The sequence below is a fragment of the Malus sylvestris genome, chromosome 9, assembly GCF_916048215.2.
Source record: "Malus sylvestris chromosome 9, drMalSylv7.2, whole genome shotgun sequence".
In the NCBI taxonomy this organism is placed as follows: domain Eukaryota; kingdom Viridiplantae; phylum Streptophyta; class Magnoliopsida; order Rosales; family Rosaceae; genus Malus; species Malus sylvestris.
The window spans coordinates 24865711-24881943 of record NC_062268.1 but is presented as its reverse complement, the minus strand read 5'-3'; the positions used below and the strand labels follow the sequence as shown (position 1 = coordinate 24881943).

At 41.3% G+C, this 16233-nt stretch overlaps 1 protein-coding gene across 1 annotated transcript; it reads right to left on the bottom strand.

Annotated features, from left to right (window-relative positions):
• Nucleotides 1-12491: 12491 nt before the first annotated feature.
• Nucleotides 12492-15687, bottom strand: LOC126583812 (disease resistance RPP13-like protein 4). The gene is made up of 2 exons (XM_050248332.1): nucleotides 15455-15687; nucleotides 12492-14904 (listed from the first exon to the last, which is right to left on the bottom strand). Exon 2 carries the CDS (start codon nucleotides 14802-14804, stop codon nucleotides 12966-12968), a length of 1839 nt encoding a protein of 612 aa, XP_050104289.1. The 5' UTR covers nucleotides 14805-14904; nucleotides 15455-15687; the 3' UTR covers nucleotides 12492-12965.
• Between the last annotated feature and the right edge of the window lie 546 nt (nucleotides 15688-16233).

The following is a 16233-nucleotide window of genomic DNA, read 5'->3' as shown; positions in this document are numbered from 1 at the left end:
CTAACATGTGTTCTTTTAAAATAATTTTGGTTAATATTTTTTCACAATTAAAAAAGTAACATTTAATGTGAAACTTAACTAAAGTTAGGTGAAATGACACATAACAAAATATTTAGATGCATGATGAACATACACCATAATTATGGTGATGAGCATAAATGCTCCCGCAAAACAAAGGCATTCTCAATATCTAGGAAGATTATAAAAAGTTGGCACCAATCATAAGACTAGATACCTCAAATAAGTTGGCACTAATGCCCTTACCTTTGCCTTGCCCTTGTCCCCCTCAAAAAGTGGCTCAAAAATTGGACTTATATCAAATTTTCTCAAAAAAACATAAACTGGTCAAAATGCCACATAGTACTATAGTCTAGTGATATATTTCTCTTTACTTGTAAGTGATAGGTTTTAGATTCGATTCTCAGCAAAGGCAAATTTGAATTGTATTTGTGACAGCCAGTCCCGAAATATTTATTTTTCGACAGCGAAATAACTTATATACCCTTGGACCCAATTAGAAGTAAGATTTTGTTGGTTTTGGTACGTGACCCACGTGGACACACACCCACTCTCCCTCTTTCTCTCTCCCGTTGACTCTCTCTCTCTCTCTCTCCTCCCTATCAGGTTTCTTTCCATTTTCCGTACAACGTACGGACCAGTTTCAAAACCCCTTGATCATTCACGGATTGAGACTAACGTTGGTGTCTTTGAGTTCTTGACAAGCTAAGGATCACAATCATACCCTTCTTTGGATGTGAAACCCTCGATTTCCCGAGAACTCGAGAACCCAGATTCGAGGTACTGTTCATGCACACTTAAATGTGAAGTTTTTATAAGATTTTAAGCCTCTAGGAAGCTTTAGAACGTCCTTAAGAAGCTCGGAGAAGAAAAACGAAGTGTTTTGGACATTGGGAAGTCGAGTTTGGTGAGTTTGAAATTTGGCCGGAATCATCATGCTTTCTCCGGCGAGATCTCGTGATTTTTGGAGCTTGAAATTGGTAAGATTGTGTTCTTCTAGTCCTAAGCTTCATTTTGGTTAAGATTTCATAAAATTTGGTTGAGAAATGGAAGAGAAATGAAGGTTTAAACATTTTCTAGTTTTCCGGCGACAGTAGCGACCAGCGAGGTTCACCGGAGAATAAAGAAGAATATTCTGTCAAAGTTGACGGAATATTCCTAACAAAGGGTAGGTAATTTGGACGGAATATTCCTTTATTTTGACGAAATATTCCTAATGGCAGTTAGGGATTCCGTTAGGATTCCCTGCGCATGGTCGCGCATGTTGCCGTGCCTCCGCCGGTGCATGGCTGCGCGTGGGTGGTCGGAAATTTTTTCTAAAAATATGGGGATGTTCATGAGGTTGTGTAGATCACGTTGATATATTCAAACATCCCATTTGAGCAATGTAAGAGAAGTTATTAACTAGTTTTGTCTATGTGCTTTAATTAACGTTTATTTAGTAGTTTCGCATATAGGGGAGTCCTATCCCGAGGACGAGCGTAGACAAGAACGGCTCGGGGGCTACGACCCTTCGACATACCAATGAGTGGGCTTTTGGTTTTCAGCATACATTTATATATTTGATATTTTCCTAGAAAATGTGTTTAAATGAAAGTATGCTTTGAAATGTCATGCATATAAATTTATATTCAGCATATGAATTAGTATATGATGCATAATATGAATTGGTGTTGTGGACGCTCAGGTAAGTACCAGGTGAGTTATGTTTTGTTATATGAGATATTGATAATGTGAGACGTGATTGAGAGCTCATAAACCTGCACCTTGGGTGATTGTGATTTAGTCAGAGATATGGTACATGCCTGTTTATGATGTCACCTCCCGCACCATATGCTCACATTGGATCCAATTTAGGTGCATAGTCTTGTCGTACAGACCATTATAAGTGGTTCTGACTCGTAGGTGACTAGCGATTTATTGCACATCTATCATGAGAACGTAGCATTGAGCATAACTATATCACACCCAGTCTTGTCGTACGGACCTTTACAGTGGTTCTGACTCATGTGCAGTGTAGTGCCGTATAGGTCACTTGCGGTGACTCCGGCTAGATTGACTAATGAGCTATGAATTCAGCCATACAGATCGCTGGAGGGGTTCCGGCTAATATGTTATTTTCCATGAATTTAATTTCACCTTAGTTACTTATTCTGTTTTATATTTTGGAATGGCAACTTATGAATATGGATATATGAATCATGAATTGATATATATATTTATTTATTTATATTCCATTTATGGGAAAGTTATACATGTTTTACGACAAGGGTTAGAGTATTTGATAAATGAAATGGTTTGAAAAGCTTTATTTTTTCCCACTCACACTTTCTGTTTTGTGCCCCTCTAGGTTTTAGATAAGCTTGTTCGTTGATGGCTCACAAGGATTGATTGGAGGTTCTGACAGACTATCACAAATGTAGGGCATCTTTGGGTGTCGTTTAATTATTACTTGTTTTCTGGACTGAACTTAGGCTATTTATGCTTTGATTGTGTATTCACACATATTATAGAACTTGTCTTATCTAGTACTCTTATGAATTGGTTTTCATTTATTCGTATTCTCTATTATCATTATTGCTTCTGCACTGTGCATATGGTTATGTCACCTTCACGTGACGACCAACATGCCCTGATTCGGGTTGGGGTGTGTCAGTATTATTACTAACCAATTGTGAAGCTAAGGCCACCGTCTTTTCTTAGTGTAATAATATATATTTTTTTAATATATCGATATTTTTACATTAGCATAAATCATATTGTTTGTTATAAAATAAAATAAAATAAAAAACCGCCCAAAAGAGAAACAAAAGAAAATGTAGCGCGTGGGGCTCTGATTGGCAGATAATTGCGGAACATAGAACAATCCAAAACTACCATTTTGGCCGTGCTAGTCTGTCTATCACCTCTTCACTCTTCAAACCTCACATAAACCCTTCACCTCCTCCTCTCTTTGAACCCCACTACCAGAGCGACGCTGTTCCACTCCCATGGCTTCCATCTCGGCGGACCTCACCACGACCCTTATCGGCCTAACTTCTCGCCGCTCGACCCAACTCCCCTGGGTTGGAGCCGAAGCGGCCCTATTCCCCCTGACGTGGAGACCGAGGACTTTCCCACATTCCCAAACCCTACGCTACTCGACGTCGTCGTTTTGCCGAGCTCTCGTCGCCAAACCCAACCGAGGCTATAGAAGGTTCACTGCGGCTGCGAGCAGTACAACGACGTCGCAAAGCGAAAGCTCCGATGTTTTGACCCAGATTGAGCCTGATAATCGTATCCCCGCCACCATAATCACCGGATTTCTGGGCTCCGGAAAGGTTCGATGTTCTTTTGGTAATTTATGGCCGGTTTTGATTGGAGTTTCATTGTTTGAATGCCGCATTAATCTTCATTGTTTACTGAAATGCACTTGTGAAATGGAATTGCAGACGACATTGCTTAACCATATATTGACTGCGGAGCACGGGAAGCGAATTGCGGTGATTGAGAACGAGGTATGAGGCTCGGATTTTGCAGCTTATTGTTGTTATTGTTGCCTTTTTTGTTGTGTATGTTGAGGTAACTTGGAGTTCTTAAGAAGTGATTATTAAATGTCTCTTTTTCTGCCTTGGGTAGAAATTTTAACTGCAAAGAGCAAAATGACATAAGTGCCTCCAAATTGCACCAGCATCCCTAAATCTGTGAGTGTTGCGGTTTCAGTCCTTGTGGAAATGGCACTAAGAAAGGTTTAAGGAACTAAACATAGTTGAGTTCTTGTCCAAATAGCACAACTTTTCTGTCTACTTTGCCCCATTTAGATATCTTAAGTTTTCTCTTTCTCCCTGTCAATTTATTTACCATTTTTTCCCTGTTTTATTCCTGTAAGAAAGGTAGCAAGTACTGAGGATAGATTTTACTATACTGCCTTAACTGCTCAGCAGCTCACCCTTTTCCCTCCTACTCCAGTTATCCTATATTTTCTCTCATGCATTTTGCATTTCTTGGTTCAAATAGATAATAGTTTATTTTATTTGCTTTTTGACATGGTTACTCATATTGTTGCTTTAGTTTGGTTTCCAGTTGGATAATATTTTTTTTTGCTTTACGAGTTCCGATAGTACCCAAGGACTAGATGGTGGAATCTAAAAGGAGAAAAACAAGCCATTTTCAAAGAGAAAGTAATCACCCAGTGTGGGTGGGATAGAGAGGGGGAAGCTAGCCAAAGGTGGGATTCCATGGCTAGTTGTATCCGAAAAGTAGCAAAAGAGGTATTAGGAGAGTCCAAGGGCTTTGCTCCACACCAAAAGGAATCTTGGTGGTGGAATGAGGAGGTACAAACAAAGGTGAAGGCTAAGAAGGAATGTTGTAAAGCCTTATACAAGGACATGACCGATGAAAATGGTGAAAGGTAGAGAAGAGTGAAGCAAGAGGCGAAGAAAGCTGTGAGAGAAGCTAAGTTAGCGGCTTATGACAATATGTATAAGCGACTAGATACCAAAGAAGGAGAGTTGGATATCTATAAACTAGCTAGAGCAAGGGAAAAGAAGACAAGGGACCTAAACCAAGTGAGGTGCATAAAGGATGAGGATGGAAAGGTTCTTGCTACAGAGAACGCGGTCAAAGACAAATGGAGAGGTTATTTTCATAATGTTTTCAATGAAGGACATGAAAGGAGTACTTCTTTAGGGGAGTTGAGTAACTCAGAAGAGTGTAAAAACTACTCATTTTATCGTCGAATCAGGAAGGAAGAAAGTGGTTGTAGCTTTGAAGAAGATGAAGCATAGAAAAGCAGTGGGCCCAGATGATATACGGATCGAAGTGTGGAAAGTCTTGGGAGAGACAGGTATAGCATGGCTCACTGACCTTTTCAATAGGATTCTGAAAATGAAGAAGATGCCAAATGAGTGGCGAAAGAGCACTTTGGTGCCTATCTACAAGAATAAGGGCGACGTACAAAATTGCATGAACTATAGGGGTATTAAGCTAATGAGTCATACAATGAAGCTCTGGGAGAGAGTCATTGAGCATAGATTGAGGCAAGAGACACGGGTTTCGGACAACCAATTCGGGTTCATACCAGGGCGCTCAACCATGGAGACAATCTATCTCTTATGAAGATTGATGGAAAGATATAGAGATGGGAAAAAGGATTTACACATGGTCTTTATAGATTTGGAAAAATCGTATGATAGGGTCCCAAGAGACATTCTTTGGAGGATTTTAAAGAAGAAAGGAGTACGGGTATCATATATCCAAGCTATAAAGGATATGTATGAAGGAGTAAAGACTGCCGTAAGAACTCATGAAGGACAAACGGAAAGCTTCCCCATAACTGTAGGATTACATTAAGGCTCATCCTTAAGTCCTTACCTTTTTGCGTTGGTAATGGATGAGTTAACAGGACATATTCAAGATGATATTCCTTGGTGTATGCTTTTCGCAGACGATATAGTGTTGATAGATGAAACTCAGGAAGGGGTAAATGCGAAGCTTAACCTTTGGAGAGAAGTGTTGGAATCTAAAGGTCTTCGCCTAAGTCGATCAAAGATAGAATATATGGAGTGCAAGTTCACTGCAAATGGAGGCCAAAATGAGTTAGGGGTGAGGATCGGAGATCAGGAAATACCAAAGAGCGATCGTTTTCGCTACTTAGGATCTATCTTGCAAAAGAATGGAGAATTAGATGGAGATCTCAACCATAGAATACAAGCTGGATGGATGAAGTGGAAGAGTGCATCTGGCGTGTTGTGTGACCGTCGTATGCCACTGAAGCTCAAGGAAAAATTTTATAGGACGGCAATAAGGCCAGATATGTTGTATGGCACAGAATGTTGGGCGGTGAAGCATCAACACGTACATAAAATGGGTGTAGCGGAGATGAGGATGCTTCGTTGGATGTGTGGGCACACGAGAAAGGATAAGATTAGGAATGAGGATATCCGAGGTAAAGTAGGAGTAGCCGAAATTGTAGGAAAGCTGAGAGAATCGGTTATGGTGGTTTGGACATGTGCAAAGAAGGCCTACTGATGATTCGGTTAGAATATGCGACTACGGGACAGAGGTTCATGGCCGAAGGGGTAGAGGAAGACCTAGGAAAACTTTGGAAGAGACTCTAAGAAAAGACTTAGAGTATTTGGATCTAACAGAGGACATGACACAGGACCGAGCACAATGGCGTTCTAAGATTCATATAGCCGACCCTACTCAGTGAAGAAGGCTTTGGTGTATTTAACACAATACGTTGAAATGAAGCAAAACTTATTTATTGATATCTTCAATAAGTTACAAATATGTACATATACATGAGTCAAAATAAACAAACAAGGGGAAGCCTTCACAAAGGTTGCTTAGGAGAAGTCTCAGCAGTCGGTAGAGCCCCAGTGCAAGAAGGGAGCTTCTACTGGTGAAGATTCAAGTGTGCTTTGGAACTTAATGCCAGCCTCTATAAAAATCTGCACTCAACGGAGCCTCAGTACTGGACAGAACCTTAGAAGGAGGAGGCATCGGAGGTTGATCATTTGGAACTTCATTACGCGGTACAGCCCCAGAAGACGAAGACAATAATGCCTTTGGAACAAATCCACAAACCGCTGATAATCAAGTAAAACCTGACCATTAGATTCCTTCATCTGGTCAAGCTTCCTCTTCATGTTCGTAGCATAGTCATGTGCGAGCCGGTGCAACTGTTTATTCTTATGCTTGAGCCCTCTAATCTCCTGTTTGAGACTCATCACTTCAGCCGCCAATGATTCAACTTAGCGGGTTCGAGCAAATAGGCGCTGGGCTATATTAGACACAGAACCTGCACACTGAACACTCAGAGCCAGAGAATCTTTAACAGCCAACTCATCAGACCGTTTGGAAAGTAGTCTGTTATCTTTGGGAGTGAGAAGGTTCCTGGCCACCACCGCAGCGGTCATATCATTCTTCATCACAGAATCCCCAACGGTAAGAGGACCGGTAGGGGATAAGAAGGATGGGCGCCATATGTTGTCTGGAGAAAGCGTGGCTGCCTCTTCAACAAGGTTCAAGTCAAAACGACGGTCGGAGGGGCCAGACATTTTCAAAGGTGTTGAAGAGAGAAGAGGTCGGACAAATCAAGATCTTAGAAGTGCAAGAAGGGAGCTTCTACTGGTGAAGATTCAAGTGTGCTTTGGAACTTAATGCCAGCCTTTATAAAATTCTGCACTCAACGGAGCTTCAGAAATCGAAGAGGCGTTTGCTTTCTCAAAAGCTGGGCTACTCAGAGACCACGAAGGTCGATCTCAGAAATCGAAGAGGCGTTTGCTTTCTCAAAAGCTGGGCTGCTCAAAGACCACGAAGGATGATCTCAGAAATCGAAGAGGCGCTTGCTTTCTCAAAAGCTGGGCTGCTCAGAAACCACGAGGGCTGATCTCAGAAATCGAAGAGGCACCTGCTTTTTTCAGCCTTGTCAACACCTGTCACATGCACACTCAGCTTTGCTGAAATTACGGGCATTCTGTTGAAGGTTTCTGGTGAAGTAGAAAGCACGTGAATTTTACTGTTCATTCATCCACTTTCCACACGCACTATCAGCTCATGGGTACCACAGATAACTTTGCCAAAGATCTTTGACAAAGTTTAGACACGTGAAGCTTGCAGCTCTCACTACATCGCTATAACCAAGAAGGGTAAAAGAATAGCAAAGAAACAGCACTAACAAAGTTTAGACACATAAATTTTGAAGGTCTAGCTACCATATGATTGCCCACAAGGGTAAAGGAACAGCACCACTGCTGGATAATTGGAAAGTCCTTGTGTGTCAACCTCTGTGCTCCGTGGCAAGGTAGACTAGCAAACATGCCCAACCTTTACTCACATTCGAGAAAACACTCCCAACAAGATTGCTTGCTCCAAAATTGAAGAGGCACCGTCCTCCGAATCTTGAGAGCCAGACTCCCAACATGATTACTTTCTCAAAAATCGAAGAGACACCGCTCTTCGAATCTCGAGAGCCAGACTCCCAGCAGGATTGCTCTCTCAAAAATCGAAGAGGCACCGTTCTCCGAATCTCGAGAGCCAGATCCTCGACAGGATTGCTTGTTCGAAAATCGAAGAGGCACCGCTTCTGAACTTCGAGAGCCAAATTTCCTTGGATAAAGCTTGTCTGTAATCTTCACACGCAACATCAGCTTTCCAGATACCACAAACCACTTTTTCAAAGTGCTCTGACACACGTGAAGCTGGCAGCTCCCACTACCGTGCTATGACCAAGCAGGGTAAAGGAATAACATTACTACTTGTTGTTAGGGAGACTCCTATATATGTCGACCTTCATCCTCAACGGACAGGCAGACGTGCAAAAATGCTCAATCCTTCCTCATATCTGAGAGGGCACTCCCAACCAAGCCTCTCGAAATACTCAGCTTTCTTTCCCCCCGATAATACCTCTGCGAACAAGCTACACCAGAGTAAGAATATCTTATATCATCAGGTAGGCCTGGCATTTTGGACCCAACCCGTTAACCCGACCCGACCCAACCCGTTAATATTTGTATTTGGGTGGATGCTTAACGGGTCGGGTCGTTAACGGGTGAACCCGTTAACAACCCGTTAAATAACGGGTCACTTTGGGTCAACCCGTTAGGACCCGTTAACACCCGTTAGCACCCGTTAGTTGAGGATATTTTAGTAATTTTAGTAAAATCTTAATGACAAAAAATAAACTTTATGCAAAAAATAAAAATAAAAATAATTGTTAACGGGTGAAACGGATGACCCGTTAGCTTAATGGGTCGGGTTCGGGTGACCCGTTAGCTTAACCGGTCGGGTTCGGGTGACCCGTTAACTTAACAGGTCGGGTTCAACCCGACCCAAACCCAATAAATCTGACCCGTTTACAGGTCTATCATCAGGGTTAAAAGCAAGAGTATCCCATATCATGCTTTTTCCCTGTCTTTTCCTTTGGCCTTGTTCTTACCTCCAAGACAAGGAGAAAGAGAGCAATTAGTCAGCACTTGGAATCAAGCTTCCAGTCAGGAACTGACTGCCTGGAACCCCTTACCTGATTACTTACCTAGCATTGCTCTCGAGTACTCATCTTCAACATCTTATGCTTCCAGAGAAGATACAACATCTGCTTGAGGAACAAATAGGGAAAGTGAGAAGGATACAAGGAAGCATGTGGAGACAAGCGTAACAGAACACGTGCCGATACATCCACTACTTTGTCAACAGCAAAAGTATCCCATATCAGCAGGGTCGAACGTACTTTAGATTTGATGGACTTGTTTTGACCCTCAAATTCTTCAGTCGGCCTTATACTCTGGAGGAAACCAGAAAACCCTCCAGCCCAGTTCAAGAATAAGCTTGTGGAAAGTTACTTCTTCAAAAGCAAAAGTATCTCATATCATCTATTCTCCTTTTCTTCTCTTTATCCTTTATGCTGCCCGTAAGATAGGGAGAATGAGAACAATCAGCCGGAACTCGAAATCAAACTTCTGATCTAGGACTGATTGCTTGGAGCTCTGATTGCTTACCTTGTCTGTCACCTCTTTCAGCAGATCTCCTAGCTCGGCGACTTGGGAGACTCCTACTACATGGTTTGTATCGTGCTTGACCAAACCTGAAACTACAAGTAAGCTTCAAGTGAAATTGATACATTACCTTGTGCATCTCCACTAGTTAAACATACCACCCCTAGATGGAGGAAGAGTACTTTCAGAGAAGATGCCACATCTACCTATGAGACAGATAAGGCAAGTGAAGACGATACCACATTTCGGTACTTAGAAGTTTCGTGATTACGAGATCATTCTCCCACAATATTTCCTAATGTCATTTGTACTAAATCATTCACTTGTACTCACTAAAGGAGAGCTTGAACCTATGTACTTGTGTAAACCCTTCACAATTAATGAGAACTCCTCTACTCCGTGGACGTAGCCAACCTGGGTGAACCACGTACATCTTGTGTTTGCTTTCCTGTCTCTATCCATTTACATACTTATCCACACTAATGACCAGAGCAATCTAGCGAAGATCACAAACTTAATACTTTCTGTTGTATCAAAGTCCTCACTGATTTTGTGCATCAACAATCCTTAAGTCATTACCTTTTTGCGTTGGTAATGGATGAGTTAACAGGACATATTCAAGATGATATTCCTTGGTGTATGCTTTTCGCAAACGATATAGTGTTGATAGATGAAACTCAGGAGGGGTAAATGCGAAGCTTAACCTTTGAAGAGAAGTGTTGGAATCTAAAGGTCTTCGCCTAAGTTGATCAAAGACAAAATATATGGAGTGCAAGTTCAGTGCAAATGGAGGCCAAAATGAGTTAGGGGTGAGGATCGGAGATCAAGAAATACCAAAGAGCGGCCGTTTTCGCTACCTAGGATCTATCTTGCAAAAGAACGGATAATTAGATGGAGATCTCAACCATAGAATACAAGCTGGATGGATGAAGTGGAAGAGTGCATCCGGCGTGTTGTGTGACCGTCGTAGGCCACTGAAGCTCAAGGGAAAATTTTATAGGACGACAATAAGGCCGGCGATGCTGTATGGCACAGAATGTTGGGCGGTGAAGCATCAACATGTACACAAAATGGGTTTGGACAGGTGCAAAGAAGGCCTACTGACGTTCCGGTTCGAAGATGTGACTACGGGATAGAGGTTCAAGGCCGAAGGGGTAGAGGAAGACCTAGGAAAACTTTGGAAGAGACCCTAAGAAAAGACTTAGAGTACTTGGATCTAACGGAGGACTTGACACAAAACCGAGCGCAATGGCGTTCTAGGATTCATATAGCTGACCCCACTTAGTGGGAAAAGGCTTTGTTGTTGTTGTTGTTGTTGTTGTACGAGTTCCGATCTTGCACAAAAATTGTAATTTGACATTACTACTACTTTTATATGGATTTATGGAATAATATCCACACGTTTGACATGGATATGCAGATCCCATGATCATGTTCATGATCCTGGTGTTTCTTCTATCAGCATGGTTTGTGAAGGGAGCCTAGATCTTGAAAAGTTTGGATTTGTGTTTCGTCTGATTTTGCAATATATATGATAATTGCCTACTTTGTCTTTTGGTTTACCTGTTGCCTTTGATGACACAAGTACACATTTAATGGCCAGTTGCATTTAGTGTCTTTTTCTGGAATGTATGAAAGAAAACCTGGCAAAGACTACTGATTTCATCGTAATTTAATTCAGCCTAACATATGGCTTGGTACGCTGTTGTTGGAACGAAGCGAGGACATATATCGCATGAAAGGTCTACTATCTGTTCAAGGAATGAATGAGAGATTGTCTTCCAGGTGAGTAGTCCGTCGAGTGTTATAATCATTTACTTATATATTTGAAATTGAGATAATTGGTAGGAGAATCTCATCGAAATAAGCATCGCGTTTTCTTTATCCCGAGCATTGCCTGTGAGGACAATTTAAAGTTTGAATTTCTGAAACCTTGGTCCCCGGTAAGCATTGTTTTTGTCTTATGTTATACTTTAACCTGAATGCTTTATTAGTAATGGTCAATTGTCACTTGTAAATAAATTACCAAGTAGAATGGGAGTGGGAGTTTGTCGTGGAAGGGTTCAATTTAGGTTGGGGAAGAGAAGCTGCTAATGTTGACGTTTTTTTTAACGCATTTGTTGAATCATGCCATTATTGTTTACTCATGATACTCTTCTTGCATGCCAAAGTTCTTAGTTGGTGATGATTCTGATAAAGAAGCTAGATATGCAGTTCTGAACAAATTTGGTCAATGTTTATCTTTGTTTGTGTATATTTTTGTAATAATGTTTTTCCATTGGGTAACAGGGAGTCCATGATATATTCCAAGGCTCACCTGATCGGCTGTGGGGCCCCAACGAGCCAAAGAACAAACAGGATCGTTTTCATAGGGAAGAACTTGGATGCACAAGAGTTGGAAAAGGGTTTTAAAGGCTGTTTACCGTGACTTCAAACAAGGTGCCTTCATTCCTCTCTCTTTTGTCCCCTATTAAAAGATTGAACAAGGGATGATTGAACATTATGATGTACATGTGGTGTCGACGGAAACAGTGAATGAGTCACGATAGAGAGAATCAATCGACGGTTTTATATGATAGTAAATGCTAGTTTCCACTTTGTTAACCCGAAAATTGATTTCGGCGGGTGGTTCTAGCTTTCGTAACCATGTTCATACCTCTCTTTCCACATAACTGTTTTCAAGGTTCTTGTAGATGATCTGCAGTATATTTGAACTGTTCAAATTCACTTTGTCTTTTCTTAGTTAGTTCCTTATATTTTCGAGCTATTTACTTTGTTCATGTCCTGTTTTTGTTGGATTTAATTAAAATAGAAATTAACTCCAAAAATATTGAAAATTTGTGTGAGTGTGCCTCAAGTGTCTGGTGTCTGTGTATAAAATTAAGTTGAATTTAGATAAGTGCAAGTCTACTAATTAGTTTTCGGTGGCTAGTCAGTTGAAACAGAAGCCTAGTTTTTGTGATACTTTTTAAGTAGTTAGGTAAGACAATCGTCTAGAAAAACCCTTTAGAGTCTATTACCAAATAATTGCTCAAAAACAGCTTTCATGGAAAACTGTACCCAACATGCATGATCTGCACTAATCAGAGTTTCATGACTAATTATGAGCGTTAGATTACATATATGAACGATTAAGACGTACAAAGCTAGATTAAGAATTTAAGAGTAACAACACCACCAAGGCCTCTCATTTTCACAGTTTCACGACGACGATGCTAACACCGCCAACTTGTGTTATCTAAGATTTTGTGCTCCACCACCTGCTAACTTGGCATCAATCCCCCGGGGAATTGGAAATCCTTGGCCCAAACTTAGCCTAAAGACATTGTTTATGAACTTGACAACAAAGTTGCTGAGACAGTAGAACAACAATCAACTACTCAAGAGTAGAAAATAGATTTGACAACCTGGATCGTATCGTTAAATTACGTACTCCCTAGCCTTCAGCTTCACTCCAAACCGATTTCTTCATCTTACGTCCTTTTTAATCTCGCAACAGTGGGCCTCCTCTACATCCCAGTGCTGCAGATGAGGAAAAGACCCCTTCAACTTTTGCCAATCTTTGTCCCATTTCTTCAAGTACTTGAGACGCAAGATTTCTACCTTCCACACAGCACCAGTCACCCCATGATCTAAGCTGGAAAGTTCTCCACCCCTTATGTACAGCTTCTTTAAATTTCCGAGTTGTCCCGGGTTCAGCCATCTTGGTACGTGCTCTAGGGGGATACCTTGGAGGTCCAATTTTTCCAAATTCGGCGGCGGAAATGAGAATTCATTGGCAATTTGGTCTTTTAACTCGGAAGAAACCAAACCCCAAGATATTTTAAGGCGGCAAAGAGATGAAATGTCCTTCAACTTGTTGAGTTCCCCCTTTTGAACTTCAGACTCATTCCCCATGTGTATACTGAGCCGCTTTAAATTCTTCAACTTGGCGAGATCACCAAGTTTACAGGGACTATTTTTCGAAGGCCCTAGGAGAAAACCTTTCAGAACTTGGAGCGAAGAGAGTTTGTCAAGCCCTTTTGGCATGCGTTCAAGCAAGTAGCACTCCGACATATCCAAATGGGTGAGCTTCCTTAATGCGGAGATATCTGAAGGCATCGTCTCTAAGTTGTGACATGCTCGAAGATCCAGAATCTCAAGGCTTATAAGATTAAGGATAGAAGAAGGGAGTTGGGTAATTCTTGATATTCCTCTGAGGCTAAGATACTTCAAGTGCTTATTCTGAGTCCCCAAACCTTTTAGAAATCCCACATCTTCTTGGTTCACAAAGTCTTCATCATCCACCTCAATATGATGCGTAGCCGAGTCCTGCCAGCGCCCAAGCTGAAGAACCGCAACCTTCTTCAACTTATTAAGCCATTCTCTTTTCAAACCAAGATATTGCACATTGACATTGAATACAGTCAACAGATCGTCCACCCTTGGGCCATCATCACCCTGACGAATTTGATTATTATAAACTAAGCATGCACGCCTACAGGTTAAGGTATCATAAGATGGCATTCTTCGCCATTCTGAATCAAAGTGAAACAGCCTAGCTTTGCTGGCCAAGGAGACCAACATACGACGTATCCAAGGGTTCAATGCACAACTCTTTACAAACGGACAGGAGGATGCCTTTGAGCCAGTTTTATTAATCAAGCCCTTTCTCATAAGTTTTTCAAATATATCTTCTCCTACCTCTTCTGCTGTCTTATGTTGGGTGGACGTGATGAAGCCCTCGCCAATCCACCAGTAAATCAGAGGCCTCTTCTTCATCACGGAACCATCCGGGAATATTGAGAAAGAGAGGAAGCACAGCTTCAAATCCATGCTTTCAAGATCTTCGTAAGTCCTCCTTGTTTTAGCCATGGCAGGAGTCTCATAAATTTTATCCGCCAGGCCCAGTTGTGACCACTCTTGTGACATCTTCTGATCTAGTCCTGACTGATCGACCTTAGACCGATGCACCTGTGGCTCTGAAATGGGTCCTGGGGCGGTCATTCTCTCCACTAGAGGGATTGTGTCTTTAAATATCTGATCGACACTTTCTTTCATGAGATCTAGGGTGTTCTTCATATCCTTTTCGCTCATGGAAGTGATTTCAGCTCCCAAGATAATCTTTCCAAGTCCGCGTTCTAGGGCAGTGAATTGCTTCGACAAAGTTTGATCAAAGAGCTTCACTTTGGGTAGCAACTCTTTATTTTCCATTTGGAGAAGCTTCTCTTCAAGTCCCAAGAGTCCAACTGCCTCAGGGTCCTTGACCACAGCCTTGGCTCTTTTCAAAAGATCGAGCAACTTGGGCATGGATTTCTTCGAATCCATTGAGGTTGACTATTGCTATTGTCTGAAAGGTGTAGCAGCTGCAGATGAAGGCGTGGAACTGACAGATACAACCAATGTTTTCCCCTAGACCATCACTTTTCTGCCAATAAACCAAAATTATCAGCTCCCCTTGGTTGTAATTACAAAACCGAATTATACAAAATAACATATTACCAAACGATAAGAGTCCATATGGTGCTGGGGTGTTAAATGGGGCACTACCACCAGTTTTAACACTCTCAGTCACCGCTCATGCTCTAAATTGTGATGGTGACGGTAATAAAGAGCGGGTACATAATAAAAACAGCATCTCCGGTGCCGGAGTTGCTAAAACATTGCGTAGATTTACACATTGCCGTCACAACTAAAATTTTCTCCATGGGAGCTACAATCCGCTTTAGCTCCTCGAATTCCGCTTGTCTAATGAATCAAGGACAACAAAACAAGATGGGATGCACCAATCCATGTACACAGAGCAAGTGGTAGTTTTGTTGCTCCATTTTATCTTTCTTTTTATTTAATTTCTTAATGCAAATTTAGATCATTCAATGCTTAGAAGAAGAAATTAAATAATTCAATGCTTAAGAACAAAAAGAAATTGACTGTATACCAAACCAACCAAATTCTGAAAAAGCTGATTCTTCACTTACCAGCAGAGCCCAAGTAAAAACTCCGCTTCAAGTTCCTCTTTTGCTGCTTGATCTACAAACTCAGCTGCCATTTTCCTCCCGTCATGGAGCGCCCCTCCCCCTCGGAACACCACCGCAGGTTCCGTTGTGGAAAACCCAGTTGAATTGCCGAAAGCACCAGCAAGGAATTTATTTCTTTTCTGCGTTGCTGAAAGCACAATTGGATGGCTATACCAACAAGGAATGCTAGTTGACTTGAATGTCAAGATGTTGCTTTTAATTAGCGTTAGTTGCACTTTGCCCCCTGAAATTAAGTGAAATTTTATATTGGACTGCAACTTTGAAATTATCTGCTGTGTTTGCCCTGCATAGGCGTACGGGTGTTTGGGGAATTAAAAAAGAAAATATGTTGACATAGGGGTGTATAATAATTTCCTATTTGTTTTTTCTTTTTTTGGTCAATGTCAATGATAATCAGGTTCAGTTTCCATCTCTTACTACAAATCGATTCCAAAAAAAAAAAAAAAAAAAAAAAAAAAAAATCCTCATCTCTTCCTTCAAATCGATCAAAAATCTCGCTAGAGGTGGATATAATGCCTTTAATAGAAATCTCATCACCACACATGTTACTGTTAGACCTCGCATTTCACAACTTCTTTTAGAAGAAGTACGATATTAATTAATAATGAGGGAATACGTACAATGCTAAGATTGGGGTGCATGTTAAGGGCCTCGATAAAAATCTTGCCGGGGATTTAACCGGGTCTAAGGGAATTACTATCCTCAAATAGAGAATCTAA